This window comes from Dendropsophus ebraccatus, chromosome 9 (genome assembly GCF_027789765.1).
Source record: "Dendropsophus ebraccatus isolate aDenEbr1 chromosome 9, aDenEbr1.pat, whole genome shotgun sequence".
In the NCBI taxonomy this organism is placed as follows: domain Eukaryota; kingdom Metazoa; phylum Chordata; class Amphibia; order Anura; family Hylidae; genus Dendropsophus; species Dendropsophus ebraccatus.
The window spans coordinates 114,446,045-114,461,712 of NC_091462.1; the positions used below are offsets into that span (position 1 = coordinate 114,446,045).

Sequence of the window (15,668 nt, forward strand, 5' to 3'; positions counted from 1 at the left end):
TTACGGCCGTCCTCATCACTATTACACGTCACGGCCGCCCCCATCACTATTACACGTCACGGCCGTCCTCTTCACTATAACACGTCACGGCCGTCCCCATCACTATTACACGTCACGGTCGCCCCCATCACTATTACACGTCACGGCCGCCCCATCACTATTACACGTCCGTCCTCTTCACTATAACATGTCACGGCCGCCCCCATCACTATCATACGTCACGGCCTTCCCCATCACTATTACACGTCACGGCCGCCCCCATCACTATAACATGTCACGGCCGCCCCCATCACTATCACACGTCACGGCCGCCCCTATCACTATTACACGTCACGGCCGTCCCCATCACTATTACACGTCACGGCCGTCCCCATCACTATTACACGTCACGGCCGTCCTTGTCACTATTACACGCCACGGCCGTTCTCGTCACTATTACACGCCACGGCCGTTCTCGTCACTGTTACACGTCACGGCCGTCCCCATCACTATAACACGTCACGGCCGTCCCCATCACTATTACACGTCACGGTCGCCCCCATCACTATTACACGTCACGGCCGCCCCATCACTATTACACGTCCGTCCTCTTCACTATAACATGTCACGGCCGCCCCCATCACTATCATACGTCACGGCCTTCCCCATCACTATTACACGTCACGGCCGCCCCCATCACTATTACACGTCACGTCCGCCCCCATCACTATTACACGTCACGGCCGTCCTCTTCACTATAACACGTCACGGCTGTCCCCATCACTATTACACGTCACGGTCGCCCCCATCACTATTACACGTCACGGCCGCCCCATCACTATTATACGTCCGTCCTCTTCACTATAACATGTCACGGCCGCCCCCATCACTATCATACGTCACGGCCTTCCCCATCACTATTACACGTCACGGCCACCCCCATCACTATCACACGTCACGGCCGCCCCCATCACTATCACACGTCACGGCCGTCCCCATCACTATCACACGTCACGGCCGTCTCCATCACTATTACACGTCACGTCCGCCCCCATCACTATTACATGCCAGCTCTGATTTCTCACTAAAGAGACTTCCTTAGTATTTCCCTGATACGACGGCCGTTCTGAGGAAATGTTACTTCCTGTTCCTTGTTATGCAGAAAGGAGGATGAAATCTGAATATAACAACGTCCTGGCAAAAATCTGTATCTCTCCCAGTATCTAAGCCTTTGTGGGCAGGATGTGGCAGAACTACAGACCCCATCATATGCTGCTGAGCTGCATCTACCGCTTTCATGTGTGATACTGTTTGCTTATCCGTGTACCTAATCCTACCATGTTTGATACTGCCTGCTGATCCACGTATCTAATCCTATCGTGTTTGATACAGACTCTAGTCACTGTAGTTCCTGTTTCTATACATAACAAGCCACAATACAGGGACACGTGATGGTATAAATGGTGCCGCGTGTCGCCAGAGGTGCTGTAACCCATGGCAACCAGCTAAACAGATGTTATCGGTGTTGGCGCGGGTCGGTCGCAGGCCACATCTGTTTGGCTTCTGGGCTGTGCAGCAAATTGCTTTATTAGTAGACGGTTATGAAAGGTTTTCATCAGGCCTCAGTTATGCTGCTGGAGGGCGCCCGGCGGGCACGGCTGGCACGCAGACCGCGCAGACGTTATGTTTGGCAGCCGCTGCCGCTGGGACGGTGGTATGTGTCTAGATTCCTGACAAGTGACGGAACCAAACTATACAGGAGTTCCCCAGTCACTGTCATCGACCACATCCCCTTCTCTGTGTCCCTAAAAATACAAAGGGGACAGTGTGACGGGGACACGCCCGACCAAGCGAAACTCATCGTCACCGCTGGGGCAGGGTGGGGGGGGGGGGGGGGCACATACAAATAATTATGGATGTGATCTATGCCGCAATGACTAAACCTCCGCCTCCTAGATGTGTCAGCGGCGCGAGGTCTGTACATCCCTGTCATCACAACATCACCGCATCGTCCCAGGCGCCTGGCAGCGACTATTTCCTTACACGGCTGGCGTGAGGCTTATTTCTATACACGTGATGGTTTCAGTGTCTAATGTGTATGGAGGCCTCCCGACCCGTCCCCCTCGAAGGATCGAAGAATCACACATGCTGAATTTCATTTCTGGTCCTTATGTTCTTGAGGAGATAAACTGTTTAATCCCTCCCAATCTTCCATATACTTGACCATTGGGAATCGAGGAGAAAACCACCTCTACGAGGACATAAGGATTGGATGGCCAGAATCCATCATGCCCAATCTCTCTCTCCAACGTCCACCATCGGGGGAGAATTACCGAGATCATCGGGTTCAGCCAGCGTAGATACAGGCTATATCCTTATGTTATTCCATCATGGTGGTCCCTGGCACACTCTGATCAGCCCTATAATATTATATTATGGCCCTGGAGTCTGTGGCAATGCTCAGCTGAGTGACAGGATGACAATATTTCGGCAGCTTTCCCTGCAGCCTCCTGACCTCATCCAGGATGTATCCTTATCATGTTATTCAATCATGGTGGGCCCTGGCACGCTCTGATCAGCCCGTCCTGTGTGTCATATCATTGGGATATGAATTCTTGCAGGGGTGGGTGTCGTCACGCTGAGTCATGAGGCTCCGATAGCCGGTGACATCACGGCTTCTCTTTAGCTGCTTTGATTTCTACTCTATTGTATCATAAAAGCTGAATAAATGCCAGTGTGTCATCCCCCTGAGCCGGCCATGACTAGACGTCTGCTGCCCCCACAGCGTCTCATGGTGTCCATTCACATTAGACAGAAGTAGGTTGATGAGTGGACAACTGTGCGGAGAGTGGAATCTGAGCCTTATGACACTGTCTGGGCCCTACTTAGGGCCCTATTCCACCGGACGATTATCGTTCGCATAATCGTTAACGATAAACGATCCAAACGACCGCTATTACGAAAGACCTGAAATCGTTTGCCCATTTACATGGAAAGATAATCGGGAAAGATAATCGTTACTTATGATCGTTCTTGCGGTCGTCTTGTCGTCGCTATTGCGTCCGTCACTACTGTGAACGACCGAACGACTTCTTATTCTATGCGAATGATTTGCGAACGAGAAACGATAAAAATAGGTCCAGGTCTTATTAAACGATCAACGATTTCTTGTTCGGTCGTTAGTCCTTAACTGCTATTCAACCGAACAATTATCGTTTACATTCAAACAATTTAACGATAATCTGAACGATAATCGTCCGGTGGAATAGGGCCCTTAGGGTGGTATTACACGGGATGATGGGCCCTACTTACACTTACACAGTAAGGGCCCTATTACACGGGACGATTATTGTGCGAAAAATCGTTAAATTGTTCGAATTCAAACGATAATTGTTCTGGGTAACCTAAAATTATCGTTATTCGTTCGCTAATTGTTCGCTGTAGTTCCGCACTTTTTTCTCTAATCGTCCAGTGTATTTGCACATTGTTTATTGTTTTACTGGAGTAAAAGGTCATAGTAACGATGGTAACTAACGGTTGTCGTTCTGTGTAAGGGTCCATTTACATAGAAAGATTATATGACGGATTATCTGCCAAACATTTGAAGCCAAAGCCAGAAACAGGCTGTAAAGGAAAGCCTGAGATTTCTCCTCTTTTGAAATCCATTCCTGGCTTTGGCTTCAAATCTTTGGCAGATAATCTGTCAGAAAATCTTTCTGTGTAAAAGGACCCTGATATCTCGTTTGCGATAATTTATCGTTAGTCGTTAATCGCTAAGTATCGCTCCGTGTAATAGGACCTTAAGATTCTCCATGTCGCCCATATCAACCAATATCAGAATTTACAAGAGCAATGTGAGAAGTGAAAGCTGGGCTGTGGTTGCTATGGGCAACATAGAGGTTAGTGTTGTCCATAGCAACCAGATTCAAACTTTATATTTTTTCAGAGCAGGTTTAAAAATGAAAGCTGGACTGTGATTGGTTACTGTGGGAGCTGTGACTGGTTACTATGGGCAACAAAGGAAATCTTTTTATAAATCAGCACCATAAATCTTTCCCATAGAAACCATAATACAGGGTCCTCTGAAGCTGGAAATACACATAAAGCTGACCGTATACATACAATGGCTGTCAGCTAAACTATTATAGGTGTCCATACACATGGGATGGTTGTCAGTAGGGCCCTATAGGTGTCCATACACATGGGATGGTTGTCAGTAGAGCCCTATAGGTGTCCATACACATGGGATGGTTGTCAGTAGAGCCCTATAGGTGTCCATACACATGGGATGGTTGTCAGTAGAGCCCTATAGGTGTCCATACACATGGGATAGTTGTCAGTAGAGCACTATAGGTGTCCATACACATGGGATGGTTGTCAGTAGAGCCCTATAGGTGTCCATACACATGGGATGGTTGTCAGTAGAGCACTATAGGTGTCCATACACATGGGATGGTTGTCAGTAGAGCCCTATAGGTGTCCATACACATGGGATGGTTGTCAGTAGAGCACTATAGGTGTCCATACACATGGGATGGTTGTCAGTAGAGCCCTATAGGTGTCCATACACATGGGATGGTTGTCAGTAGAGCCCTATAGGTGTCCATACACATGGGATGGTTGTCGGTAGAGCCCTATAGGTGTCCATACACATGGGATGGTTGTTGGTAGAGCCCTATAGGTGTCCATACACATGGGATAGTTGTCGGTAGAGCCCTATAGGTGTCCATACACATGGGATGGTTGTCGGTAGAGCCCTATAGGTGTCCATACACATGGGATGGTTGTCGGTAGAGCCCTATAGGTGTCCATACACATGGGACAGATGTCAGTAGAGCACTATAGGTGTCCATACACATGGGATGGTTGTCAGTAGAGCTGTATATGTGTCCATACACATGGGATGGTTGTCAGTAGAGCCCTATAGGTGTCCATACACATGGGATGGTTGTCAGTAGAGCCCTATAGGTGTCCATACACATGATATGGTTGTCGGTAGAGCCCTATAGGTGTCCATACACATGGGATAGTTGTCAGTAGAGCCCTATAGGTGTCCATACACATGGGATAGTTGTCGCTAGAGCACTATAGGTGTCCATACACATGGGACAGATGTCAGTAGAGCCCTATAGGTATCCATACACATGGGATGGTTGTCAGCAGAACACTATAGGTGTCCATACACATGGGATGGTTGTCAGTAGAGCCTATAGGTGTCCATACACATGGGATGGTTGTCTGTAGAGCCCTATAGGTATCCATACACATGGGATGGTTGTCAGTAGAGCACTATAGGTGTCCATACACATGGGATGGTTGTTGGTAGAGCCCTATAGGTGTCCATACACATGGGATAGTTGTCGGTAGAGCACTATAGGTGTCCATACACATGGGATGGTTGTCAGTAGAGCACTATAGGTGTCCATACACATGGGATGGTTGTCAGTAGAGCTGTATATGTGTCCATACACATGGGATGATTGTCAGTAGAGCACTATAGGTGTCCATGCACATGGGATAGATGTCAGTAGAGCCCTATAGGTGTCCATACACATGGGATGGTTGTCAGTAGAGCCTATAGGTGTCCATACACATGGGATGGTTGTCGGTAGAGCCCTATAGGTATCCATACACATGGGACAGATGTCAGTAGAGCCCTATAGGTGTCCATACACATGGGATGGTTGTCAGTAGAGCCCTATAGGTGTCCATACACATGGGATGGTTGTCAGTAGAGCCCTATTGGTGTCCATACACATGGGATAGTTGTCGGTAGAGCCCTATAGGTGTCCATACACATGGGATAGTTGTCGGTAGAGCCCTATAGGTGTCCATACACATAGGATAGTTGTCAGTAGAGCCCTATAGGTGTCCATACACATGGGATAGTTGTCGGTAGAGCCCTATAGGTGTCCATACACATAGGATAGTTGTCAGTAGAGCCCTATAGGTGTCCATACACATGGGATGGTTGTCGGTAGAGCACTATAGGTGTCCATACACATGGGATAGATGTTAGTAGAGCACTATAGGTGTCCATACACATGGGATAGATGTTAGTAGAGCACTATAGGTGTCCATACACATGGGATAGATGTCAGCAGAACACTATAGGTGTCCATACACATGGGATGGTTGTCAGTAGAGCTGTATATGTGTCCATACACATGGGATGGTTGTCAGTAGAGCCCTATAGGTGTCCATACACATGGGATGGTTGTCGGTAGAGCCCTATAGGTGTCCATACACATGGGATGGTTGTCGGTAGAGCCCTATAGGTGTCCATACACATGGGATGGTTGTCGGTAGAGCCCTATAGGTGTCCATACACATTGGATGGTTGTCAGTAGAGCCCTATAGGTGTCCATACACATGGGATGGTTGTCAGTAGAGCACTATAGGTGTCCATACACATGGGATGGTTGTCAGTAGAGCCCTATAGGTGTCCATACACATGGGATGGTTGTCGGTAGAGCCCTATAGGTGTCCATACACATGGGATAGATGTTAGTAGAGCACTATAGGTGTCCATACACATGGGATAGATGTCAGCAGAACACTATAGGTGTCCATACACATGGGATGGTTGTCAGTAGAGCCCTATAGGTGTCCATACACATGGGATGGTTGTCAGTAGAGCCCTATAGGTGTCCATACACATGGGATAGATGTCAGTAGAGCACTATAGGTGTCCATACACATGGGATAGATGTCAGTAGAGCCCTATAGGTGTCCATACACATGGGATGGTTGTCAGTAGAGCCCTATAGGTGTCCATACACATGGGATCGTTGTTAGTAGAGCCCTATAGGTGTCCATACACATGGGATAGTTGTCAGTAGAGCCCTATAGGTGTCCATACACATGGGATAGTTGTCAGTAGAGCACTATAGGTGTCTGTACACATGGGATGGTTGTCGGTTGAGCACTATAGGTTTCCATACACATGAGATAGTTGTCGGTAAAGCCCTATAGGTGTCCATACACATGGGATGGTTGTCGGTAGAGCCCTATAGGTGTCCATACACATGGGATGGTTGTCGGTAGAGCCCTATAGGTGTCCATACACATGGGATAGTTGTTAGTAGAGCCCTATAGGTGTCCATACACATGGGATCGTTGTTAGTAGAGCACTATAGGTGTCCATACACATGGGATGGTTTCAGTAGAGCTGTATATGTGTCCATACACATGGGATAGTTGTCAGTAGAGCCCTATAGGTGTCCATACACATGGGATGGTTGTCAGTAGAGCCCTATAGGTGTCCATACACATGGGATAGTTGTCAGTAGAGCACTATAGGTGTCCATACACATGGGATAGTTGTTAGTAGAGCCCTATAGGTGTCCATACACATGGGATGGTTGTCAGTAGAGCCCTATAGGTGTCCGTACACATGGGAAAGTTGTTTAAGGGCCTTCAAATAAATAATCAACAGCTATTTCTTCCACTCCACGTGTTTTCTCAATACAGAGAGGATAGAAACCTTCTGCACAACTCCTTTATCTCCTTTGCAGATACCTGAACTGGTGGCACTCACTCAGCCCTCCATGATGGGCACAGCGGTGGGTGGCGGGGGCACTTGTCACGCGCCGGTATCAGGTAGCGATTCACAGTACATCAGGCATGAAGTGTAATTACATGTTTCACGTGTGTACGTGTGTTTTACACCCGGTCTGTGCCAAATCCCTGGGAGGGAAAGGCGGGCGACTCATATAATACCTCTAAGGGGGGTGAAGGATGGTAACCCAACTCCTGCAGTGCCTCATTGTCTTGGCACCATTTCCGTCAGGTCTCAATAGCTGCGAGGTGACAGCTCTGGGGGGTGAGGGCCACGAGTCACCTGTCAGGTGTATTCTTGTAGGGTCACATCGCCGCCCCCCCGTACATACCTTCTCCTCGAGTCACGGCTCGGCTCTCCTCCTCCTCCTCCTCCCGGCTTTCTTAGAAGGAAGCAGGAATCACAGCTGTGGAGCAGAGAATGGGGATTCCTTTCTGAGACTGCACGGCAGGGGGTGTGTGACGTCTACAGATTACTACACAGCCAGAAGGACATGGATGGGGGGGGGGGGGCGGCAGGTATAAGACTGGTCACCTGCAGGGCAGGTGGAGCACAGGTACAGGCAGCAGGGTGCAGGATGCTGGCACCGGCAGGTAAGTGGCATCTCCACACATGGACAGGCTGAGGGTGTGATGGAAGGAGTGGTGCTACTGGGCAATGGAAACCAGTGCTACTGGGCAGAACAAGACATGGAGAGCGGCATACTTACAGAAGTTTTACTGTGCGTCGTAACAGTCTCCATCCCTGTAGAGGAACATAGCAGAGCTGCCATGTGCAGAGCTGAGATAGTGCCAGTGGTACTGTGCGCAGATAGTGGCAACACTGTGTACTGGGGCAGGGGGAACACGTGTGAAATATGCAGTAGTACTGTGCATTAATAGAAGTGGTACTGTGTATAGTGAAAGACGAAGTACTATACTATGCAAATAATAGAAGTGGTACTGTGTATAGTGGAAAATGAGGTACTATACTATGCAAATAATAGAAGTGGTACTGTGTATAGTGGAAAATGAGGTACTATACTATGCAAATAATAGAAGTGGTACTGTGTATAGTGGAAAATGAGGTACTATACTATGCAAATAATAGTAGTGGTACTGTGTATAGTGAAAGACGAAGTACTATACTATGCAAATAATAGAAGTGGTACTGTGTATAGTGGAAAATGAGGTACTATACTATGCAAATAATAGAAGTGGTACTGTGTATAGTGGAAAATGAGGTACTATACTATGCAAATAATAGAAGTGGTACTGTGTATAGTGGAAAATGAGGTACTATACTATGCAAATAATAGTAGTGGTACTGTGTATAGTGAAAGACGAAGTACTATACTATGCAGTAATAGAAGTGGTACTGTGTATAGTGGAAAATGAGGTACTATACTATGCAAATAATAGAAGTGGTACTGTGTATAGTGAAAGACGAAGTACTATACTATGCAGTAATAGAAGTGGTACTGTGTATAGTAAAAGAAGAAATAGTGCTTTTGATAGGAACACCTGCACTATATGTAAATTAGGAGGTTGTATTGTGCATGTGTGTAGTGTTACTGTGTACAAAGTAGTAGTAGTGTGTAGAGCAGCTGCATTGTGCCAGGGTACTTGTACTGTGTATAGTGTGCCAGGGTACTTGTACTGTGTATAGTGTGCCAGGGTACTTGTACTGTGTATAGTGTGCCAGGGTAGTTGTACTGTGTATAGTGTGCCAGGGTACTTGTACTGGGTATAGTGTGCCAGGGTACTTGTACTGTGTATAGTGTGCCAGGGTACTTGTACTGGGTATAGTGTGCCAGGGTACTTGTACTGGGTATAGTGTGCCAGGGTACTTGTACTGGGTATAGTGTGCCAGGGTACTTGTACTGTGTATAGTGTGCCAGGGTACTTGTACTGGGTATAGTGTGCCAGGGTACTTGTACTGGGTATAGTGTGCCAGGGTACTTGTACTGTGTATAGTGTGCCAGGGTACTTGTACTGTGTATAGTGTGCCAGGGTAGTTGTACTGTGTATAGTGTGCCAGGGTACTTGTACTGTGTATAGTGTGCCAGGGTACTCGTACTGGGTATAGTGTGCCAGGGTACTTGTACTGTGTATAGTGTGCCAGGGTACTCGTACTGTGTATAGTGTGCCAGGGTACTTGTACTGTGTATAGTGTGCCAGGGTACTTGTACTGGGTATAGTGTGCCAGGGTACTCGTACTGGGTATAGTGTGCCAGGGTACTTGTACTGTGTATAGTGTGCCAGGGTACTTGTACTGTGTATAGTGTGCCAGGGTACTCGTACTATGTAAAGTGTGCCAGGGTACTTGTACTGTGTATAGTGTGCCAGGGTACTTGTACTGGGTATAGTGTGCCATGGTAGTTGTACTGTGTATAGTGTGCCAGGGTACTTGTACTGTGTATAGTGTGCCAGGGTACTTGTACTGTGTATAGTGTGCCATGGTAGTTGTACTGGGTATAGTGTGCCAGGGTACTTGTACTGTGTATAGTGTGCCAGGGTACTTGTACTGGGTATAGTGTGCCAGGGTACTTGTACTGGGTATAGTGTGCCAGGGTACTTGTACTGGGTATAGTGTGCCAGGGTACTTGTACTGGGTATAGTGTGCCAGGGTACTTGTACTGTGTATAGTGTGCCATGGTAGTTGTACTGGGTATAGTGTGCCAGGGTAGTTGTACTGTGTATAGTGTGCCAGGATACTTGTACTGGGTATAGTGTGCCATGGTAGTTGTACTGGGTATAGTGTGCCAGGGTACTTGTACTGGGTATAGTGTGCCAGGGTACTTGTACTTTGTATAGTGTGCCAGGGTACTTGTACTGGGTATAGTGTGCCATGGTAGTTGTACTGTGTATAGTGTGCCATGGTAGTTGTACTGTGTATTTAAAGGGAAGTCCTTGTGATTAGACGCTAGTGGTACTGTGCGTGGTAACACTGTGTGTAGCTTGGGTGGTTGTACTGTGCTCAGTAAAAGAAGTGAAACTTAGTGTTAACATTAGTAGTTGTACTGTGCATGGTATAAGAAGTGAAACTGTAACTGAGGTAGTTGTACTGTGTATAGTAAAAGTTGAAAAGTTGTGAATCTGTTTGTAAATGAAAGGGGTACTCCAGGATTAGATAAACATGGCTGCTTTCTTCCAGGGACAGCGCCACTCTTGCCTTCAGTCTGAGTGCGGTATTGCAGCTCGGTTCCATTGAAGTAAATGGAGTTGTAATACCGCACACAACCAGAGGACAGGTGGGGCGCTGTTCTTGTTAGAAAGCAACTATCCTTTTTTCCCCCACAACAAAGTAAATGGAACTGCCCGTAACTAGATGACTGCATGTGATTCATAAGAGTGGTACTGTGCGACAGTGGTACTGTGCATCCTATCTTAGCCACCCATGGGTGCATACATTTATGTTCTGTGTTCTCTGTGCAGTGTTTATGGCGTTGAGCGTCACCGCCTGGTACCGAGGATCTGCTGCCCTTCCTCTATCGGGAGAAGAGGTTGTCACCCAGATCCGCAGCTTGGCTTCTCTATACAAGAACAACTCCACCCTGGTGCTGAACACCTATGTAAGTAGGCCCCCCGGACCCCCACACCCTGCCGGACCCCCACACCCTGCAGTACTTTAGAGCATCCTCCCCTCCCCCTGACAACCAGCTGCACCAGGTCGTTGTCAGCCCCGCCCCCTCTGCTCCTCCACTATTATTATTAACATTCCACAGTGTTTGTATTTTTTCTCTTGTAATCTGATTTCCCTACCACAGTCATGCGCCACTGACCCAATTCCAGAGTAGTGATGTGGCCGTCCAGATCGATACGTAGCTACGCCCTGCCCTCGTAACCCGATCGTCTCGTCCTGTGGAGCGATGGCCACATACGTGTGTGATTTTATTACCTATAATCTCCGGATATTATTACATTCATATAAAACTGGAGATTGTGTCTCCGTTCTGGCGTCACGGGAGTCTGGCAGCGGCTTTCTGCGCTCTCCCCATTTAGAATACATGAATGCACGGCCAGGCCGTGTGTGCATGTGTGTGTAGGGATCAGGAGAGACAGCTGTCTGCTGAATGACCACGTGTCCGATAGCTATCTGAAATGTGTGGACAGCTTAAAGGGGTAGGTCACCAAAAAATGTTTTCTTTTAAATCAAGTGGTTCCAGAAAGTGCCAAAGACTTCTTCTATTAAAAAATCTCCAATCTTCCTGTACTTATCAGCTGTTGTATGTCCTGCAGGAAGTGGTGTATTCTTTACAGTCTAGAGAGTGTCAGACTGGACAGAATACACCACTTCCTGCAGCACATACAGCAGCTAATAAATACTGGAAGTCTGGAGACTTTTTAATAGAAGTAAATTACCAAACTCTGGCACCAGTTGATTTTAAAGATTTTTTTTTGTGAACAACCCCTTTAGAAGGGTAATCCCATATGGGGAACTAAGAGATCTCAGGAAGGTCCACCCACTGGTGCTCCCTGCAGTTTTGAGAAGGAGACTCCATAAATCCACAGTGAATGGAGCTGCAGGCCCAATGTACACACCACAGCTCCATTCATTCTCTATGGAGTGGCAGCTCCATTCTTTCTGTATGGAGTGGCAGCTCCATTCATTCTCTATGGAGTGGCAGCTCCATTCTTTCTGTATGGGGTGGCAGCTCCATTCATTCTCTATGGGGTGGCAGCTCCATTCGTTCTCTATGGGGTGGCAGCTCCATTCATTCTCTATGGGGTGGCAGCTCCATTCGTTCTCTATGGGGTGGCAGCTCCATTCATTCTCTATGGAGTGGCAGCTCCATTCTTTCTGTATGGGGTGACAGCTCCATTCATTCTCTATGGAGTGGCAGCTCCATTCATTCTCTATGGAGTGGCAGCTCCATTCTTTCTGTATGGGGTGGCAGCTCCATTCATTCTCTATGGGGTGGCAGCTCCATTCTTTCTGTATTGGGTGGCAGCTCCATTCATTCTCTATGGAGTGGCAGCTCCATTCATTCTCTATGGAGTGGCAGCTCCATTCTTTCTGTATAGGGCGGCAGCTCCACATGCACCGCCTACAGCTCAGTTCAGTAGGGATTTTGGGGGCCCCATTCTCTCCAGTGTTCTCATAGTTCTGCCCTATCCTGTATATCCTGTGTAAATTCACCAGACAGAAAGACCCCTTTAAGAAGTAAGCAAGGTGAAAGGGTCTACATTCCCTAGAGGCAGAGCGTGCAGCTGCTATAGGGCCCATTGTGTGAGGGACCCAAGCTTGGTCATTCCCATCGGTTGTAGTAACCCCTGCATGACCCCCTCATAGAGGATCTATATTGTTTGCTCATAAGGCCCCCCATACATATTAGTGAAAAGTTGTCCCCCCCCCCCCATTATTTTTAAGGGAACCTGGAGACCATCTAATGTGTATGGTGACTCCTGACTCTCCCTCGACAGATGATATTGGGGCAGAGAAGGGTCAGACATGTTGGATTTCAACAGCTCGACCCATTTGTTGGTCGAATAAAAGTTCAGTTGACTGTGGAAGATGTGTAGGCACCTCCAGGGGATGGAGTCTTGGCCCGTGGGTCATAGTAAGGAGGTGGAGGAGGCAGTACCTGGCCACTGATGTGCGGGGCCCGTGTGGAGGTTTGCTTTGGGGCCCCTATCTCACACTGTCTTCTCTCCCACAGCTGCGGTACCAGGGTCCTCCATTCAGCGATGGTAACTTCAGCTTCCCCAACTGGTTTGAGGATGGTCTTCCCCCCGCTGCTTTGGGCTACAGGGCCTGGAGATGTCTATGTCCCGGTGACCGTCTTCTGCAGGACAGACAAGCCTTTGCCGCCATCTCCGAGTTCTTCCAGCTGGTCCGGGATGATCAGATGTCCCTGAACCCATTGGCTTCCGATCTCCACCGACTCCTGGAGACGGCCCAGAGATCCTCGGAGGCCTTACTCAGCAACCTCAGTAACGCCATGAGTATCCTGGGCTACCAGCTCCCCTCCAGCCAGCCCGAACCCCTCAGCTGGACCTCTACAAATGACTACACCTTCAAGAGGAAGGTACGAGGCTACGTGCTGTGCAGGGAGTACGGGGACTGGCTGATGCGGGTGCAGAAGGACATGGACATATTGAGGACTACAAGGAGCAGGAGAGAGCCTGCCGGGCAGGACAGGAAGGATTGCTGCTGACCATGATGGAAGAGGAGGCACAGACCTCCTGAGGAGAAGCCACAGGTCACAGGAGGGCTGCAGGCCGCTATACCGGCCCCGTCCAGGAGGAGGCAGCAGGGGCCCTCACCTCCTGGAGCCGGAGCTCCACCTGGCCTAGACCGTCAGCAAAGGCCTTAGAAAACGCAGTGCCAGATGTATCGTAGGGTCAGGGCATAACTGTATCTAAGCCTCAGAGAAACACACAGCACTACTGGTATCCCATGGTGTATAGCAATGTTAGGTACATTACTGTATCTAAGCCTATGGTGTGATACAGTCTCACTACATGTGCTGGTTATCTGGTACTCCAAGATTTATAGCAGGGTTTGGTACTTAACTGTATCTAAGTCTATAATGTGATACAGTCCCGGAGAAGCACACAGCACTAGTGGTATTCCATGGTATATAGCAGGCAGGGTCAGGATACAACTGTATCTAAGCTCCTACTGTGTGATACAGTCTCGGAGAAGCATTCCAGGCCCCATTATCTGCTATTCTATGGTGTATAGTGGGATTAGGATACAACTGTATCTAATCCCCTACTGTGTGATACATTCCAGGCCCCATTATCTGCTATTCTATGGTGTATAGTGGGTTCAGGATACAACTGTATCTAAGTCCCTACTGTGTGATACATTCCAGGCCCCATCATCTGGTTTTCCATGCTATAATTTGCACTTTCACCGCTAGGCTGCACTTCTCTATATCGGCCACCAGGGGGCAGCAGCTGACCGGACAATCTCTCGCTCCTCGTGTAAAGAGCACGTGACTGAGGGCTATGTTGTGCGTGCAGGTCTCTCACGAGGACTACAGATCCCAGCAGACTCTCTTGGCCTCAGATATAAGAAGTACAATATCAGTTTCAGGCAATGGTTGTATCTCTTGCTTGTTGATCTTCCCATTCTATGATGTCATCAGCAGCTGTGACGTCACTGGTGTGAAGGAATCCTGTGAGTCAGCAGCAGTGAGTCACCCTCATCCCCCCAGCAGGGATTCCTGGCAGCCACAGTTCCTGTAATACAGAGGATGATGTCAGCTCCAGATCAATGGAGAGGCCTGAAAATCCTCCTCATTCCCAGCATTCCTCTCCTGTCACCAACTTCTCATACCTGCCCCCCCATTTATGTGTGTGTGTGTGTGTGTGTGTGTGTGAGCTGGCAGGATTCTAGGTCAGGGGTTAGAGCACTGGAAGGGTTCTAGGTCAAGTGTGTATGTAAGTGTAATGCTGGCAGGGCAGTAGGTCATAGGTGAGCAGCTGGCAGGGCACTAGGTCATAGGTGAGCAGCTGGCAGGGCACTAGGTCATAGGTGAGCAGCTGGCAGGATTCTAGGTCAGGGGTTCTAGGTCATGTGTGTATGTAAGTGTAATGCTGGCAGGGCACTAGGTCATAGGCTAGCAGCTGGCAGGGCAGTAGGTCATAGGTGAGCAGCTGGCAGGGCACTAGGTCATAGGTGAGCAGCTGGCAGGGCACTAGGTCATAGGTGAGCAGCTGGCAGGATTCTAGGTCAGGGGTTCTAGGTCATGTGTGTATGTAAGTGTAATGCTGGCAGGGCACTAGGTCATAGGTGAGCAGCTGGCAGGGCACTAGGTCATAGGTGAGCAGCTGGCAGGGCACTAGGTCATAGGTGAGCAGCTGGCAGGGCAGTAGGTCATAGGTGAGCAGCTGGCAGGGCAGTAGGTCATAGGTGAGCAGCTGGCAGGATTCTAGGTCAGGGGTTCTAGGTCATGTGTGTATGTAAGTGTAATGCTGGCAAGACACTAGGTCATAGGTGTGGGGTATTAGGTCAGGGTTCTAGGTCAGGGATGTATAGCACTGGTAGGGTTCTTAATCAGGTTTATATAGAACTGGAAGGGTTCTAGGCCGGGCATGTATAGCACTGGCAGGGTTCTAGGTCAGTGGGATTATAGCACTGGCAGGGTTCTAGGTCGATAATATACCAGCATTATGAGGTAATAAGTCAGAGCCAT

General features: G+C 48.4%; 1 protein-coding gene across 1 annotated transcript; it reads left to right on the top strand.

The window, feature by feature from the left end:
- The first annotated feature begins 8,117 nt into the window (after positions 1-8,117).
- Positions 8,118-14,174, top strand: LOC138801870 (cardiotrophin-2-like). Its single transcript, XM_069984969.1, has 3 exons — positions 8,118-8,133; positions 10,957-11,093; positions 13,182-14,174. Exons 1-3 carry the CDS (start codon positions 8,118-8,120, stop codon positions 13,677-13,679), a joined length of 651 nt encoding a protein of 216 aa, XP_069841070.1. The 3' UTR covers positions 13,680-14,174.
- The last annotated feature ends 1,494 nt before the right edge of the window (positions 14,175-15,668 follow it).

What these genes read in the sequence shown, in the direction of transcription:
- LOC138801870 (XM_069984969.1), top strand. An exon ending in CCCTGGTGCTGAACACCTAT is followed by an intron (nt 11,094 to 13,181) that starts GTAAGTAGGCCC and finishes TCTCTCCCACAG; the next exon opens with CTGCGGTACCAGGGTCCTCC.